Genomic DNA, 20,046 nt, shown 5'->3' with positions numbered 1-20,046 from the left:
TCTTACTGCTAATTTACGGGTAATCTCTGCCTAGTGGTTATTGTTTAGTTGCTCTTACTGCTAATTTACGGGTAATCTCTGCCTAGTGGTTATTGTTTAGTTGCTCTTACTGCTAATCTGCGAGTAATCTCTGCCTAGTGGTTATTGTTTAGTTGCTCTTACTGCTAATTTACGTGTAATATGTTACAGTTGAGTTGCTCTTATTGTTAATTTAGGTGGAATCTGTGCCTAATGGTTACTGTTAACTTGCTGTTACTGTTAATTTACGAGTAATCTATGTCTTCTGGTTATTGAGTTGCTCTTATTGCTAATTTAGGAGTAATATATGCGTAGCGGTTACTGATGACTTGCTCTTACTACTGATTTACGTGTAATATGTTATTGTTTAATTGCTCTTACTGCTTATTTACGAGTAAACTATGTTTGGTGTTTATTGTTGAGTTGCTATTAATTCACGAGTAATCCATGTCTTATGGTTAACATTAGTGTTAGATTGCTATTTACGAGTATTCTATGTCTAATAATTTACATTAGTGTTAGACTGCTATTAATTTACGAGTAATATGTGTCTAATGGTTTACATTATTATTAGATTGTTAATTGTTATTAGTTTACGAGTAATATGTGTCTAATGGTTTACATTATTGTTAGGTTGTTATTAGTTTACGAGTAATATGTGTCTAATGGCTTACATTATTATTAGGTTATTAGTTTACGAGTAATTTGTGTCTAATGGTTTACATTATTGTTAGGTTGTTATTATTTTACGAGTAATATGTGTTTAATGGTTTACATTATTGTTAGGTTGTTATTAGTTTACGAATAATTTGTGTCAAATAGTTTACATTATTGTTAGGTTGTTTTTATTTTACGAGTAATATGTGTTTAATGGTTTACATTATTGTTAGGTTGTTACTAGTTCACGAGTAATATGTGTCTAATGGTTTACATTATTATTAGATTGTTTACGAGTAATTTGTGTCTAATGGTTTACATTCTTGTTAGGTTATTATTAGTTTACGAGTAATATGGGTATAATGGTTTTCATTATTGTTAGGTTGGTATTAGTTTACGAGTAATATGTGTCTATTGGTTTAGATTATTGTTAGGTTGTTATTAGTTTACGAGTAATATGTGTCTATTGGTTTACATTATTGTTAGGTTGTTATTAGTTTACGAGTAATATGTGTCTAATGGTTTACATTATTGTTAGGTTGGTATTAGTTTACGAGTAATATGTGTCTTATGGTTTACATTATTGTTAGGTTGGTATTAGTTTACGAGTAAGTAGGTAATAAGCTCAGGTACGAGTGCACTCGGCAGTTTGTAATTATTCCAAATGTTATCCGTATGAAACAACGAGTGTATCAAGTGTTATCCGTATAAAACAACGAGTGTCATCTGTTTCGTGCATATGTTGTGTTAAAAAAGCTCTGATTGAAATTTACACTACTGCTTAACCTATCAATATGGTGCGAGTCAACAATAATGTAAACCATTAGACATATATTACTCGTAAACTAATACCAACCTAATGATAATGTCAACCATTAAACACATATTACTCGTAAACTAATACCAACCTAACAATAATGTAAACCATTAGACACAAATGGTAATGAAATGGTAAATGCCAAACATTTCTGTACACATTACAAACCAGTTTTATACGTAAAACACGAAGCTGACGAACATTGAGGCAATATATCACAAAACTTAAGAACAAATTACTTTCTTATTTGTGCTCGCATTGCGAGGGAAAAATAACAGCTGAACTAAATACATAAATAAGCATCTCTAAGTTGTTAAGTAGAGTTCGTATCGGAAATGGATTAAGAGACGTCGCCACGTGTACCAGCTGTAATACCATGCTCGTGTTACCACCAGTTCATAACTTTCAAGGCTGCCGTTGACCTCCACGCTGTGGCACGCTAATATTCCGAGAAGGAATTTAAACCCTGGAGCAGTTCCTGTAATGTAATTTTTAAAAGAATGATGGATTACGTGTCCATATGGTACACTAGCTCTTGCAGCGTGTTTTAGAATTCCACTGCAACTGCTTTAGAACTTCAATAAAACGACAGGCTTCGACTGAAAAACCAACTTGAAAATTGAATAAGGATGAAAACAGAGGTAACCTGTTATAGCCGTGAGGACACAGCTGGCGAGCGAAGAAAACGACATCGTTCAATAACACAGGCACAACACCCGATCAACGAGAGCCGTAAATGTTTAGCGCGTGCGGGCAGTTTCCAATAACGACCACGGACACGATGTCGAAAATGAAACACGCGTTGAGTGTCACTTTTCACAAGTGGATATTTTTTTTAGCTTTAACGTTGCATAATATGACGTCAAGGAAATAAAAGGGGTGGGCAGTTAAAAACAAGACAAGAAAAAGAAAAAAGAACTCAAAAGAATTGCTAAAAAGAGAAAAACAACTGATGAAATAAGATGAATAACGCCAATATAAAACATTTGTTCTTAAGGTTACAGTTATGTGTCCACCACAGGGATCGAACCACGAATTTATCATTATAAGTTCTCAAGCTGACTGTTGAGCCACAATAACAATATTTTATGTTCTATAAGTTTGTATGTTTGTTTTAATTAGCACGACCCCACTTATTAGAAATGAAAAGCACCGGAGAAAGTTAATTCCATTCTTGGAAGGTCTGGAAAGTTCGGAGGAAGATCATGTCTGAGTGAATTATATTTTTTATGAGGGTGCCATGGTAAAATTATTAATACTTTTCAGGCTCAACCTTAAAAAATTCCAATATGTAAGTCTGTCTACACCTTTATAAATATAGCACGATAAGCCATGTTCTGTAAGGATATGAACGGCTGATTGGTGGCCTACACAAGCTAATAACAGAATTGATAACTTAGAACCCCACTCCCTCCAAAAAAATAACAACAAAAACAAACACTACGTGACTCTACCAACAAATGAATGTAAACTAAACACGTGACTATGTGTGGGTTTTAAAGGTAAGGTTGGCACATACACGAAGAAGTTTACTAAGTGGCGATGGAGTGACTCCGGTGGACAGTGGTAAGTCAATTAGTCAAGGTCCCCATAGAGAACAAACCTATGGACTGGAACTTCAAATGACCATCGCATTCAAGTGCACTGTCTAAACTGAACTTAGTTTTGACATGAGGTTTAGTCGTGACAAGTAAACAATTATTCCACGTCAACGACCTCCTTAACACTGTAACAAAATTTATATTGTTTGTTTCAGAAGTTTCACACAAGAGCAATAGCATTTGCGCATAGCCGTTCTTAATTTTGAACTTGTGGACGAGAGAGAAGAAAGCTCTAGTCACCAGCACTCACCACCAATTCTTCAGCTACTTCTGTCTGACCAATCAGAGATATTTAATTGTCACAGGAACATGATTTTTGTGTTTGCGAGATGCGAACCATGTATGCTCAGGTTCACCCAGTATCATCTATAAAGTTAGAGTTCTCTTACAATAGCTTTCCTGGTGGCCAGATACTTAAGTAACATCACCCCACCATGTAGTACCTTAACTTCAATAAAGGTAGGGTTGTCTTACTATAGCTTTCCTGGTGGCCAGATACTTAAGTAACATCACCCCACCATGTAGTACCTTAACTTCAATAAAGGTAGGGTTGTCTTACAATAGCTTTCCTGGTGGCCAGATACTTAAGTAACAACACCCCACCATGTAGTACCTTAACTTCAATAAAGGTAGGGTTGTCTTACAATAGCTTTCCTGGTGGTCAGATACTTAAGTAACATCACCCCACCATGTAGTACCTTAACTTCAATAAAGGTAGGGTTGTCTTACAAGAGCTTTTCTGGTGGCGGCATACTTTATTATTGAATGTTTGTTTGTAATTAAGCACAAAGCTACACAATGGGCTATCTGTGCTCTGCCCACGACGAGTATCGAAACCCGGTTTCTAGTGTTGTAAGTCCGTAGATATACCGCTGTGCCACTGGGGGGCATTATTGAGTGACATCAAAACACAAAAGAATGTAATTTCACTCAGGCTATTTATGTATTGGGTTTTTCCTTCAAATTTTATGAGATAATTTGTATTCGTGGCCATACACACTAATACTCAGTTTAGCCTGGTTGATTGTGGGTATAGATTTTTAAATTCCTTTACACTCCAGATCTGTGGTTGCCAACCTTTTCTCCAACTGAGAACCAGATGGTTCTGATCCCAAAATTTTATGGACTGCTTCGTACGATATTAGATTTTACACACTTTTAAATTACACTGTAAAACAAAATATTTTAGTGGGTATGTTTTAGAACTTTTTTTTTCCAACTGTATTGTGAACCGGCGGTTGGAAATAACTGCTCCAGAGTACAGTAATTTTAGAGGAATATCCCGAGAAGGACATTATTTTACGAAAATACGTCACCTTCCTGAATTAAAGTAGAAGAGTTTGTTTGAAGTTATGTACAAAGCTACACAATGGGCTATCTGTGCTCTGCCCACCACGGGTATCGAAACCCGGTTTCTAGCGTTGTAAGTCCGCAGACATACCGCTGTGCCACTGGGGTGGGGGGGGGGGCAAATTAGAAGAGGTGATATGTAGGGAGGGAGTAAATTTGGTTTTAAACATTTTACTTAAGCCCGGGGATGGCTAAAGTTGCTTGCTTAACAAATTAGGTAGAGTTAAGATGACTTGGGCCCTACCCACGAGAAACCCGCTGTGTCCCTCAGTCTGGCGTCAACTGTCTAAGCTGCGGGTGTATGGAACTAAATCAAGTCGCTTCGTATAAAAGTCAGGATGTAATGTCCGACCCCTCATCCTACTGTGAAAATGCTAAGTAACTAAACTGTATAGTGAAAGGCATTATAAGATCCCAAAGCGACATGTTTTAAGTTCTATCATTATAGGATGAAACGCTTTACTTCAGTACCAAACTAGTTACATATATACAACTTAATGAACAGTGCAGTTACAAAAATATACATTTAGACAGACTTATAACATTCCTAATAAAGGTAGTTTGGATCCCCTCTGGTGCTTAAGTGTGTGGTAATAACAGTTAATGCTTTATGAATCTCTAAAGTATATATATATATATATATATACAGATTAAATTAAACTTCTTACTCAACTTTTACACACGCTTAATCTCCGTAAACTGATGACGTGTTGTGCTTGAGCTACACACACACACTGAGCTACCAAATAAATAAATATTATAAGTTATAATATTTTGGCTAAGGCAGTGAAAAAAAAAAGACTTATTTTATAATGTTAACTACCCAACAATCCTCAGTTATTTTTTATGTGTTTGTATTTTTGAGATTTATAGCAAAGCAACTGAGGCTATATGCCACAGAGAGGACGCAGCCAATAAGCAGTACCCTACCACCCACAATCTACACTAAGCTATTGACTGTCACTCTTACAACCCTCAACTTAGAGTACGTAGAATATTTTTAGGTAGCACACGGATTCGAACCTAGTTCGTCAGCTCCGAAATACAAAGTTTTATCACAGGGTCAACCCGTGTAATTTTCATGAGAAATCAGATAATCAGTCTTGTGAGATGAAAAGCAGCTGACTGTCTATTCTCCCTATACACTCGTATATTAAGAGCTGGTAGATGTGGTTTTACGTCTTCACAGCTCATGGCATTTCACTTCAACATGGAGTAGAGTCGCTTTGAAAAGCAAGGGCAACCCGAAACCTATATTGCACCTACAGTGTTTTAAAGTCCTGAGTTATGCTCGACCAATTCTCTGAAAGAACTGTTTCCAGAGGCATCTTTATTTTCTGAAGTCTCTTGACGGAACGTGATTGAAGTCCAATGAGCTTGTTGAACAGTTTAACACAAAGGGGGCGGGCGTTACCTATAAGGCTGAAATCGAGGACAATTCAACCATCATATGGTAGTACACAGAGTCGTACAATGTGGTCCCAATAATGTGTGAGATTAATAATAACATATAACAGGATATAGACAAAGGTTTGTATGTCCACCGATGTTTAATGAATTCTGCTCAAACTATACTTCTAACCCTGTTACATGCGTCACGTTATGGTAAGAAAATGAGGTTGCATCTACGTTCGGATTTTCTCCAAACTATATCCATCTGTTAAGTGGCTGCAGGGTAAATAGCAACTCATCCACAAGATGATGATCCACTAAACGTGTTCTGGCGCCATTGTAGATGAGTTGGATTTTGTTCTTCTGTGAATGGAATACGCTACACTAGGAAATTGGCACACAGGTTAGTCTTTTGAAGTCTGTTTCTAATGGTCTGGACGCTGACACAGCGTTCTGTTTTGACTGTGGACATCTGATTCAGCTTGAAGCAGGTACCATATCACTGTGGCGAGCCAGAAATGATAAATAGTGGTTATATGCTTGTATTAAGATGATAGTCTTTCTTATACAGATGTCTGACCACATGTACCATCCGTTGAAAAGCACTTCCACATTCAGTTAATAACACTTTGCTAAGCGAGTAGCCAATTCACGGCAGCCTACTATGACTGGTTGGCTTCGGTTGGTTCTACGTGTGCGTGAAACATCAAAACAGCTTCTTAAAGACCTGGTCAAGGTAGGATAATTAATTATTTCTCTGGAAATTATTAATTTTCATCAAAATACTGCCAGAAAGAAAGAAAAGAAAACGTGAATAATAGAGAAAACCGCTTGAAACTCCGTGGTTCACTTCAAAGCTACAACTAGAACAAGATGAGGAGATACTACATATTCATAACACAGACTAGATGACCGATCGATCATTTCCATGTTAGTTCACATGCCCGACACTCAAATTAATCACTTGCATAAAAATAAACTTTGTGGGGGGGGGGGGGGGGTGGATTGACTGTAAGTTGAAACTATAAAATTATATATATATATAAATTTTGGCTGTCCAATTAGGCTTAAAACCTCAAAACACTTTCCAATGAAATATTTTATCACTCTCGTACTATAAAAAATTTAAAAACTCATCTAACTATTTCAATTTCGTTTCGGCAGTACAGATGTTGTATTCAAAACATCTCTGACTTGACAGAGCATCCGACTTTTATAAAAGATAAATCATACTGGTTAACTGTATTTCCATTTTGGCGCTCCAAAAAAGCGTGAGAGAGATAAATTGATGGTAAAAGATTATCTCAGTTCTCTCTAATAAACACACGTCTCTAACTATGGTTTAGATAAATCATACTGGTTAACCGTATTTCCATTTTGGCGCTCCAAAAAAGCGTGAGAGAGATAAATTGATGGTAAAAGATTATCTCAGTTCTCTGTACTAAACACGCGTCTCTAACTATGGTTTTACAGTTGTTCTCAACTGTATATACCCTACAGAAGAATAATGGCACCGAAATATCACCCATACGTTTGAAAAAAAACAAAAAACTCCAGCCTTCAAGCTTGAAGTAATATTATCCACGTTAAGAAAGGTAAAGTTACAAATGATATTATATTCTGTCACCTCTGTAGCAATCAATATTTGCAACAACAAAAAAAACCTTCTGCAGTCACGTGATATTGCTGTAAGAGGAAAATTACCTGCGCTGTGCCATCCACAGGATTCGAAACACGAATTTCTGCGTCGTAAGCCCACAAGCTTACTGTTGATACACCAGTTAGCTCTTAAATAAATGTCTGTAATGTCTTTTCTGGTGGCCGCATACTTTATTATTCAATGTTTGTTTGTAATTAAGCACAAAGCTACACAATGGGCTATCTGTGCTCTGCCCACCACGGGTATCGAAACCCGGTTTCTAGCGTTGTAAGTCCGCAGACATACCGCTGTGCCACTGAGGGGCCATTGCGGAAAGAATTACAAAGGCTATCTGTTACTATAAAGACTGATTTCTATACGAACTGGAGTAACTTCTAATACGCAACTTTCTTTTAAAATGAAAAAACAGATGAAAGTAAACGATGCAGCACTGTAGGACCATCGTAAATCACAGTGTACGTTTTTCCCAAGTGGGTAAAATTAGTTTTAATTCAATTTTTAGATACGAATACACGACGCATTTTTGAAAAACTCGAGTTCTATAAGTTTCCGCTGAGAAAAGTAAGTTTTACATTCAAATTATAAATCACAAACGGAACCTGATTTCAAACCTGGAACCCGAAATCTTTACTACACAAATATGGAGCACTAGCAAAACGACAATGGACTGAAATATTTATTGAAAATTCTTTCTATAAAGTATAAAAACTCTTGGTATATATTTTCATTTTAAAAATTGTAATGTTTGTTTTGGTTTAGAATTTCGCGCAAGGCTATACGATACAAGAGTTATATGCATGTAGCTCTTCAATTTCGAAATGGTAGATAGGTTAAAGGGAGGGCAGCTAGTCAACAGCACCCACCGCCAACTATTTGGTTATTCTTGTCTGCTCGAATAGTGGGACTTGACCGCCACTCTTAGAGCGCATCAAAGGATCCAAGACGTGGACTGGTTTTTTTTTTAAGGCAACGAGTCGCAAACCACGAATCCTCAGGTTTATAGTACTAACTCACTAAATACTAGTCATGCCCAGCCCTATTACTGTTGAAGCTACTGCACAGTCAATTAAATGTTTGAAGTTTCCGTAATTGTAGCATTATACAAGTCTATATAGACCAAACTTAATGAAAATTGTTCTCTAGCGCTATTAGTATGAGAAATATTCGTTTCTTGTTGCTCGTTAAAACTGCACCCACGATTGAAAAAATTAGCTGGGTGAAAAGTTGTGTCACTTTTAATTATAAAATGTTATACTTTTAACACAGAAATATCTTATATTTAACAATCACAAACCACAGAAATTTTCCATTTTTTATACCAGAAACGTTTATTTCTAACATTGGAATGTTCTATTTTTAGCACAAAAATGTTTTATCTTTAACAACTATATTTTATTTTAATACAGAATGACCAAAATGTTGTGTTTCTAACGTAGAAATTTTCTTTTGTTTAACAAAGAAATACTTCAAGTGAAAACATTTGAAATAAAAACGTTCAACAATTATCTTTTTTTTTCACAACACAATCTATTATTGTTCAAACAATAACATTTATAACTGGCCCTACTTCTTTCCACCATATGATGACAAAAATTCTATCTTTATTGTTTATTTGTTTTAGAACAGAGACACATTGGGCTATCTATCTGTTGTTCCCCCGTGAGGAATCAAACCTCGGATTTTAGCGTTATATGTCCGGAAACTTATCACTGTCCCATCGGTGGACTTGTTTATAGTTAAGCACAAAACTATACAATGGGCTATCAATGCTGTGTCCACAGCGGGTATCGAAACCCGAGTTTTAGAGTTGTAAACCTTCAGGCTTACCGCTGAGCCACTGAGGGGCACACATAGGAGGACATTAAAACGATTGTCTTTACAAATGTAATGTTAAATATGGCGTGAAACTTTTCCTAAAACAAACACATCTATTTATTCACATCGTTGTTATTATAATAAAACTATTAAAACTGGATGCTACTTTTAACACTAACCCACATATTTATCGATCCGAAACAACAAATATAACAACAGTTCATATCCAATTACATGTTTGTTTGTTTGTTTTGAATTTCGCGCAAAGCTACACGAGGGCTATCTGCGCTAGCCGTCCCTAATTTAGCAGTGTAAGACTAGAGGGAAGGCAGCTAGTCATCACCACCCACCGCCAACTCTTGGGCTACTCTTTTACCAACGAATAGTGGGATTGACCGTCACATTACAACGCCCCCACGGCTGAAAGGGCGAGAATGTTTGGTGTGACGGGGATCCAATTACATGAACTACAAAATTACATTACACACTTCTGTTGCAATTATTTTACTGTAGAAAAGTAAAAATAACGAGTATTGAGATGATACTTACGAACTGATAGAACAAGTCCAATCAAACGAGATTGAAGTCAGTGGAGAATGAGTTGAAACACGGAGTAAATCCATCACACAAGAAGTAACGCCCGAAGAAGATGAGTATAATAAGGCAAGTAGAAATACAAAGAAAACAGTTGAAAAACTTAGCATGGGAAAACAAACCATACAACTTTTAATTATAAACCTAACGTATTTTATTTCAAACAACTCGATTAGAAAGAAGTTACAACTTTCACATAAAAATTATTACTTTTTGATATTTACATTTCAAAAAGTATTCCACATCCTTTGAAATAATAAATAATAAGTTTCGAAAAAAAGCCGTTACTTTTAAAAGATAATTATAACCATTGTAGTTGGTTTTATTCAATGGCTTTTATTTCATTATTTATCAGTTCTGTGCTTTTATAGAATATATTTTTGATCTCAACTACTGTGTATTACTTCTTAAGCATATGATTATATACATATACTACAATCTGATAGTTTTACAGAGTTTTAAAAATTTAAAACTATATAATACGTTTTTTATTGCATAATTTATTCCAGTCTGTGAGCAGTTTCTTTCATAAAACAGAATCAACCTTGTTAGGTGTTTCAAATTACAGATTTATCACATAATAAACAATCAATAAAAAAGTATTTATTAACTTCAATTTTTTTTAAAAAATCACACTATTATTGGGAGGGATGATTTGTGTTTGTTTGCCCACCACGAGTATTGAAACCTGGTTTCTAGCGTTGTTAAGTCCGCAGACGTCCCGCTGTGCCACTAGCGGGAGGGGGGGGGGGGTGATAATTTATAATTCGCGCAAAGTTACTCGAAGAGTATCTGCTCTAGTCGTTCCTAATTTTGAAAAAAATGAGATAGATTAGGAGGAAAGTTACACCACCCACCGCCAACTCGTATGTTACTCTATTCGAATCGTGTGATTTTTAGTATTTCATTTTTATCGGTTTTTTCCTAAGTTAGGCCTAATGAACAACAGTTAGGATTAGAATGTGTTTACACTCTCCAACCACGCTAGTTTAAAAGTATATTGCAAAAACGAGATAAAGAGAAAGAATTCAAAATTGGATTATGAGTTCGGCTCACTCACTTTTTAAAATATAAAATGAAATAAAATCCCTCTGATAGGAAGTAAATTCCACTGTATGCTTTCTGCTCTCCGATACGAAACAAATACTATAAACCGTCTACTGTCCACTACTTAAAGAATCTCTTTAGTACGAAACAAATACTATAAACCGTCTACTGTCCACTACTTAAAGAGATCTCTTCGGTATGAAACAATGGCTATACTGTCTACTGTCCACTACTTAAAGAGATCTCTTCGGTAAGAAACAATGGCTATACTGTCTATTGTCTGCTATTTAAAGACATGTCTTCGGTATGAAACAATGGCTATACTGTCCACTACTTAAAGAGATCTCTTCGGTATGAAACAATGGCTACATTGTCTACTGTCTGCTATTTAAAGACATGTCTTCGGTATGAAACAATGGCTACACTGTCTACTGTCTGCTATTTAAAGACATGTCTTCGGTATGAAACAATGGCTATACTGTCCACTACTTAAAGAGATCTCTTCGGTATGAAACAATGGCTACACTGTCTACTGTCTGCTATTTAAAGACATGTCTTCGGTATGAAACAATGGCTATACTGTCCACTACTTAAAGAGATCTCTTCGGTAAGAAACAATGGCTATACTGTCTATTGTCTGCTATTTAAAGGCATGTCTTCGGTATGAAACAATGGCTATACTGTCCACTACTTAAAGAGATCTCTTCGGTAAGAAACAATGGCTATACTGTCTATTGTCTGCTATTTAAAGATATCTCTCCAATATGAAATAAAGGCTATATTTGCTGCTGTCCACTATTTAAAGAGATCTCTCCAATATGAAATAAAGGCTATATTTGCTGCTGTCCACTATTTAAAGAGATCTCTTCGGTAAGAAACAATGGCTATACTGTCTATTGTCTGCTATTTAAAGACATGTCTTCGGTATGAAACAATGGCTATACTGTCCACTACTTAAAGAGATCTCTTCGGTATGAAACAATGGCTATACTGTCCACTACTTAAAGAGATCTCTTCGGTATGAAACAATGGCTATACTGTCTACTGTCTGCTGTTTAAAGAGATATCTTCGGTATGAAACAATGGCTATACTGTCTATTGTCTGCTATTTAAAGAGATATCTTCGGTATGAAACAATGGCTATACTGTCTATTGTCTGCTATTTAAAGAGATCTCTTCGGTATGAAACAATGGCTATACTGTCTATTCTCTACTATTTAAAGAGATCTCTTCGGTATGAAACAATGGCTATACTGTCTATTGTCTGCTATTTAAAGAGATCTCTTCGGTATGAAACAATGGCTATACTGTCTATTGTCTGCTATTTAAAGAGATCTCTCCAATATGAAATAAAGGCTATATTTGCTGCTGTCCACTATTTAAAGAGATCTCTCCAATACGAAATAAAGGCTATATTTGCTGCTGTCCACTATTTAAAGAGGTCTCTCCAATATGAAATAAAGGCTATATTTGCTGCTGTCCACTATTTAAAGAGATCTCTCCAATATGAAATAAAGGCTATATTTGCTGCTGTCCACTATTTAAAGAGATCTCTCCAATACGAAATAAAGGCTACATTTGCTGCTGTCCACTATTTAAAGAGATCTCTCCAATACGAAATAAAGGCTATACTTGCTGCTGTACACTATTTAAAGAGATCTCTCCAATACGAAATAAAGGCTATATTTGCTGCTGTCCACTATTTAAAAAGATCTCTCCGGTATGAAATAAAGGCTATACTGTCTGCTGTCCACTATTTAAAGAGATATCTCCGCTATAAACAATGGCTATACTGTCCACTATTTAATGAGATATGTCCAATATGAAATAAAAACTATACTGTCTACTGTCAACTGTCCGCTTTTTAAAGAGATTTCTCCGATTTCAAATATTCTAATATCTAATGTCAACTGTTTCAAAAAGTATTTTACACGAATAAATGACTAGTGTCTACCAATTAAAGAAACCTTAATAAAACAAAATCAAGGATCCTGTACAGAGATTAAAACATCTTTCCCATACAAAATAAAGGCTACAGTGAACTAATTAATGAGGTTTCTCTGATATGAAATAATGACTACTATTTACTTTTCGCTAAGTAGCAAAACGTCTCCAACTTGAAATTAAAATACTGCTTGTTTATTGAAGAAATCTTTCGGGTACGAAATAAATCTATTGTCTACTGTCTGTTAACTAAATAAATTACAGAGAACATTCGTCTTTATCTTCTTCTTGTACGAAATAAAACTATTGTCTACTGTCTGTTAACTAAATAAATTACAGGGAACATAAGTATTTATCTTCTTCTTGTTCGAAATAAAACTATTGTCTACTGTCTGTTAACTACATAAATTACAGGGAACATAAGTATTTATCTTCTTCTGGTACGAAATAAAACTATTGTGTACTGTCTGTTAACTAAATAAATTACAGAAAACATTCGTCTTTTTCTTCTTGTACGAAATAAAACTATTGTCTACTGTCTGTTAACTAAATAAATTACAGGGAACATAAGTATTTATCTTCTTCTGGTACGAAATAAAACTATTGTCTACTGTCTGTTAACTAAATAAATTACAGAAAACATAAGTATTTATCTTCTTCTTGTACGAAATAAAACTATTGTTTACTGTCTGTTAACTAAGTAAGTTACAGAAAACATAAGTATTTATCTTCTTGTTGTACGAAATAAAACTATTGTCTACTGTCTGTTAACTAAATAAATTACAGGGAACATAAGTATTTACCTTCTTCTTGTACGAAATAAAACTATTGTCTACTGTCTGTTAACTAAATAAATTACAGAACATAAGTATTTATCTTCTTCTGGTACGAAATAAAACTATTGTCTACTGTCTGTTAACTAAATAAATTACAGGGAACATAAGTATTTATCTTCTTTTGTACGAAATAAAACTATTGTCTACTGTCTGTTAACTACAATAATTACAGAAAACATTAGCCTTTTTTCTCCTCTTTGTAAGAAATAAACGTGATGCTAACTACTGAAGTCTCTGTGATATATGAAATAATGACTGCTGTAGCCTGTTCGCTTGTTAATCTCTGTCCTTTTATATGATTTAGGCTTCTGTGCTGTCTACTTTCCACTAATTACGATGTACGTATAAGAAGGAATAAAATATAGTGTTCACCAATTCTTTAACCTACATTCAATGTTAATTCGATATAAATACATAATCCGTCAGGATTTAATTATTATTAGTAATACAACCTGTCATTGTTACATCTAAACAGTTGCGCACGAGCTTACACGTAGGTGGTACACGTGTTACTAGCATTTTAAACAGAAACAAAACATAATTAACTTCATAAGTATACACTAGTATAGTGAGCAATAAGAATAAAAATGTTTAATAACTTGATATTTATATGCGGGAAATGAAAACGAAAAATGTGTAAGCAGATTATAGAGTCCTGATTTAAGGACGTAAGAGACTATTAAGAACGCCGATTCTGAGAACGAGCACATTTTAATGAATTTTGATCAGCTATATTACGGAGTACTGGGTAACCCATTTCAACCTCATTCCAAGAACTTATATATGACATAGGAATGACGTGAATAAACCTATGTAAACCGATAGATTAACAATAATTAATTAATAATTTTAGGTCTTACCTGACACCAAAAAACACTTAAGAAAGAAAGAAAGAAAAAAAAACAGGACTTAAAATAAGTCTTAATCGTAGCATTATGTCCAATGATTAGTCTGTTAGAAGTCTGAAAATAGTGGTTTCACTTACCCCCTGTTGTTGACCGAAACCAGTTTCAGAATCAGGAGACACAGCAGAAAAAAAAGAAGTAATATAAATTATACAAATACTACAATAAAAAATTAACTTATACATTAACGATTTTTATAATAGATATTTGAAAAACAGGACATTTTTAAATGTAGAAAAACTGATTATCTTCCTGTTTAATTTCTGGATACAAAGAAAATTGTGACATGCAGTATTGTTTACTGTCTACATTTATCTGCTTTTTGTTTCATTTCGGAGATATTCGCACAAAGCTACTCCAGCCGTTCCTAATTTTGAATTAATTGAATAGAATGGAAGCAGCATGTGAACAGCACCCACCGCAATCGTTGTAGATACTCTTGCCAGACCAGATAGTGGGATTTGACAATTACTTTTATAACGCAATCGCGTCTCCAAAGTTTGGAGCAGTTTTTTTTTGCGGTATGGGACGCGAACCATGGACTTTGTAACCACAGTCCGGCACGCTCACCACTAACACGTTTATCTGCATATAACAAACATTGATATATCAAAGCTATCTTTCAATAAACTCAGTAAAAACTGTTGAAAAGCTGTGCTGTTGAATAAAACCATTGACTCGACAGGTTCAGAGAAATTTCTAGAGATAATGACGACACCAGTAATTTGAATTACTTCATACATTGCACGGAGAATACCTTTCTTGTAGTTAACATTCAAACCGAATACTAAGATTCTTTTTCTTATATCTGTCGAGTTCTGTCAAATGTGACCTGTTTTATCTCCTAGTATGCCAGTGCGTCAATAATCAGACAGCACTTATACGGCAAGAAGACTTATAAGTCAGAATACACCCCGGTTCCCTGATTATCCCCGAGGTATATAGTAATTCTTATCGCCTCCTTGTTTATAATCACGAAATATTTTATCGTATTTGTCCAAATTCATCAATCACCCGATAACAGAGTACACTAAGACAGACAAACAAGGAGACATGACAATTGAATGATCACAACGATGAATGCCATATCAAAACAGTCTTGGATAAAACAAGAACAATCAATTACCAATACGTGTTTTAAACATTCACATTAGTATAGTATTTCAAACTATCTCCATCTACTTCTACAGCGACCCCAGGGGGGGGGGGGTCCGTACCAGAAAAAAAAACTCGTTAGGAGGACACCCACACGAGGTTCCTAAGCCCGTAAACCACGTTTGCAGGGTTGTCATCTTTTAGGAATCTGTATGAGAGAAATTACTGAAAACGTAAAATTTGGCGAGCAGTAAAGTGTTACGAGCGTTTAAGGCAGTCGCTTCACGGAGTCTGCGGAGACATGTCCCCCAAGAATTTTTTTTATTATTCAGTGTAGCAAAATGGTGCCATCTGGTACATTTCCTGGATCGATGTGATGGTGAATCTGACCTGGATCCAGTTGGTCAATCAACCACAATGCGTTACAGAAAGCTCCTAATTTGGTCAAAACATGAAATGTTTTGTAATAATGCATGTGCTCATGAGAATAGCCCAAGATGCGTGAATCTCATTCTCAATGGGTGAGTATTTGTAGCACAGCACTTGGTCCTGCTAACTAATGAGTTTCAAACATGGCGCCCTCGGTATCACCAGAGAATCCAGGAACACAAAATTCGGATTCAGCGACCTTGAAAATCTAATACTAGACCCCATCATGCCTGAGTGACCATCGACTGCTTCCTACCAAAGAAGGCTCCAAAAATGTGGGAGAAGATCGTGGATAAATACACGGCTAGCTCCAAAAATGTGGGAGAAGATCGTGGATAAATACACAACGTGAATTAATATAGATAGCAGTTTTGTACAAGAAAGGTGTAATCCTTGTCATAAACTCTCTACATTTAAAGAATTAACTAGAACATTATTTATCTCGATATTCTGATGTCTTAAGACCTCATACTACTTAATAAATAATAAAAGTGTACAGTTTACAATAAATAAGTACGGTTTAAGGCAGAATAAAATATTTAAAAATACGGTTTCACTTACGGTGATAAAGTCCTGATGGAGGAATGGAAGGTAAACATGAAAAAGACGAGAAAAATACAGAGTTACATGTCAGAATTATAAAATCTTCACTTCCATCTTATACAGCTAAATTATCGTAATTATTAAAACCTGTATTTAAAACCTAATGCAATTAAACAGTTGGTGTGATTTTATTTCAACAACAAAAAAATGCAAAATGCAAGTAATGCTAATATGATGTCATAGACCGTATCACACAAAAAATGGGTTATATATGAAACAAGTTTTCATTTCAATTTATTATACAGCTATGTTATCATAATTATTAAAAACTGTATTCAAAACCAAATGCAATTAAACAGTTGGTGTAATTTTATTTCAACAACAATAAAAATTCACAATGCAAGTAATGCTAACATGATGTCAATAACCATACCACAAAAAGTGAGTTATATATAAAGCAGGATTTAATTTCAATAAGAATTTCAAATTAATTTAATAGAACTTGTATATATATCAAATCTAATAATAGGGCCCCCTTGTTGAAGTTGTGAAACACATTCCAAAGAACAGACAGCAGCTGCTCTTTTCTTCTATAGCCATAAGGTAAGGATGTATGAAATCAAGAAATCCGTGAAGATCAAGTAAAAAAACAGAAGAGGCCTGACACGTGCGTTTTCTTGCACATGTTATATCATTACTCATTTTTGGCTGATAGTTCTTAATAAATGCTAGTAATCCAATGTTTTGAGTTACGAATATATATATATATGTATATATCAGGCGATTTCTTAGAGCGTAAAAAAATCTAAGATGCCTTGATTAGATATGTTCTTGTTAATTAACAAATGAAGTCGTAAACTTATCTTTAACGGTAAATAAAATAAACAGTTAAACAATATATATATTTTTAAAACTACGTACTGAAATATGTATTCTGTGACTGGTGTGTTGTTTCTTAGATTTTTAAGCATTGAAAAACAAGAAAATGTTTTAATAAAAAAAGGTAGACAATGAGCAATCTGCTCTGTTCCACCGCGAGGATCAAATTCCGAATTTCAACGTTATAAGCCCTCAAGTTTACCGCTGAGCCAACGGGAATTAGAACTACAGTTACTGATAAATATTTCGCGCTAACTACAGTTACTCAGCAGTATGTAAAATACTGCGTAATTGATAACTAAAAACGTACTTACTCACTCATTTTTCTATCATATTGGGTAAATAATGAACGACTCGTAATACATAATACATAACGTTTTATTTTATGGATGGTTATAAGACAGTGAGCTTGAATAATGGTTTACATATATCTAAACTGATTAGGAACAACTTTTTGAACAGATTCGACAACAAGGTAAGGTAACAGGTTGGTTGAAGGGTAGGTAGGTACCTGATAAATCTGTGGTGGGGATCAAATCAGTTGATTAGCCAGTACCTGATTATTTATTTACCAAGGAACACCTAAAACACTCACAAAAACGGTAAATAAAAAATGCGGGATGTTGTAAGTGAATCTGTAAATAACTAAATTTGACAGCAAAATATTTAAGTTACACAGATTTTATAAAGTTAAAAGCAAATATGAAAGGTTTCTGAAATAACTTATGGTGTTTCTCAAACGATGTGTAGCGACCCCCAAGGTTTTCAGGGGGGTCACGAGTTATCTGCGCCGAGTCAACATTTTTATTTGAGTCCTCGAGGCGTCTGAGAGGTGCACATATCACCTTCATCATGAACTAAAGATATGAACTGGAACATTATGTAGAGATAATGGGGGATGGGGGGGGGGGCACGACGACCAAAGCAGGGGTCGTCTGGAAAATCCGGCTGAGAAACACTATTGTAGAACAGTGTTTCCCAAAGTGGAAGCGGTGGCCTACCTGGGGGCAGTGAAGCTTTTTCTGGGAGGGGAGAGCGCCGAAAACAAAGATGCTGAATTAATTTTAATTCTAAATAAACAATAAGCCAACAAAAAGTATATCGAAAGGAGATGTTATTGTTTTCACTATGGAGCTGTTTTTAAATCACCATGCTAAAGTTATAGGCTGGGGATTTCAAACTTTTTGATTCACATCAAGGGAACCTCAGACTAAAAGAGTTGGGAACCACTGATGTAGAAGAATGGATCGGAGTGTAACGGTTTGGCTTGGTTTTGAATTTCGCGCAAAGCTACACCAGGACACATGACAAACCTACATATATGGATCAAGCACAGTGAATTGAGGGCCCATCTCCTCAATTCTAGAGAGACAAAACTGAAAAGAAAATGGCCTGCTGCATCAAAACGATATTAGTTTAACAAGGGGGGAGGAGGAGGGAGATTGAGTTGTCGTCTCACGTTTTCTCTACTTTTATGCTTTTTCTAAATATATATTCAGTTGTGGAGTCTCTTGTTTTCCTCATTTGATATAGATCTTACGTTAAATAGGCAAGAAAATTATGCCCCTTTCTAAATCCTGACATAGTCTAGACCTACAACATGACAACTTGAAACGAGTGCCACAATGAGAAAGCTAGGCCTAAATAGATTATGCATGCTGACTAGTACACCATCTGTTGATATTTGGTACTTCAAGTTCAGTGAGACTAAGTTGATCATTTCAGCAGCAGAAAACGTTAACGACCTTATTAAAATCAATATATTTTTTTACTGTGGATTGTAGTAATTACCTACATAGATTAACCTTCACGAACTTAATTCTATCAATTTCCCAACGATAAAAACACGTCCAAGATGATATACTGAGTAATTAAAAAGTTCGTACATACTTCTTGATAAGGCAGATTTTTGAACTTTTTTTATAAGGTGTATTCATAAATTACCATACCTAAAGACATTGTATAGAGCATTGAATATGTTGGTTTGGGGAATAACCCAAGCTTCCAATCGTCTAAAGCTTAATTAACGTTATTACAGTTGATGCTGGATTCGGATCGTTATTCTGAACTGTTTACATGTTACGTGCCACTTTCCTATGATTTTATCCCGTGTTTTGTTTTTCAGTCAATATTTTTTCTCACCAAAATTTGTTTGTCGAAGTTTTCAAAACCGTATCTGATAACAAGCATTGTTACACTGGTTATTATCCCAATTGAATTACTCCCTCGGTGGGTCAGCGGTAAGCTTATGGACTTCCAGCACTAAAATCAGGGGGTTCATTCCCCGTGGTGGACACAGCAGATGTCCCATTGTGGCTTTGCTTTAAAACAAACAAACAAAAAATCCCAAGTGAATTACAACATTTCTACTGCTAGGAGCGCTGACTATTTCGAAAAGATTTTGGTTTAATTTGAATTTTGCGCAAAGCTACACGAGGGCTATCTGTGCTAGCCGTTTCTAATT

At 35.2% G+C, this 20,046-nt stretch overlaps 1 protein-coding gene across 1 annotated transcript in view; it reads right to left on the bottom strand.

Moving 5' to 3' along the window:
* LOC106457742 (ankyrin repeat domain-containing protein SOWAHB-like) overlaps positions 1 to 20,046 on the bottom strand; it is a 111,216-nt gene that overhangs the window by 49,870 nt on the left and 41,300 nt on the right. Inside the window, exons 6-7 of the mRNA XM_022383769.1 lie at positions 16,722 to 16,733; positions 3,206 to 3,211 (exon numbers count right to left, since the gene is read on the bottom strand). Coding sequence (XP_022239477.1) covers positions 3,206 to 3,211; positions 16,722 to 16,733 — 18 coding nt within the window. The remainder of the gene's footprint in view (positions 1 to 3,205; positions 3,212 to 16,721; positions 16,734 to 20,046) is intronic.

This window comes from Limulus polyphemus, unplaced genomic scaffold (genome assembly GCF_000517525.1).
Source record: "Limulus polyphemus unplaced genomic scaffold, Limulus_polyphemus-2.1.2 Scaffold368, whole genome shotgun sequence".
Taxonomy (NCBI): Eukaryota; Metazoa; Arthropoda; class Merostomata; order Xiphosura; family Limulidae; genus Limulus; species Limulus polyphemus.
Note: the sequence above shows the minus strand (reverse complement) of the source record. Positions and strands in the feature narration are given on the sequence as shown.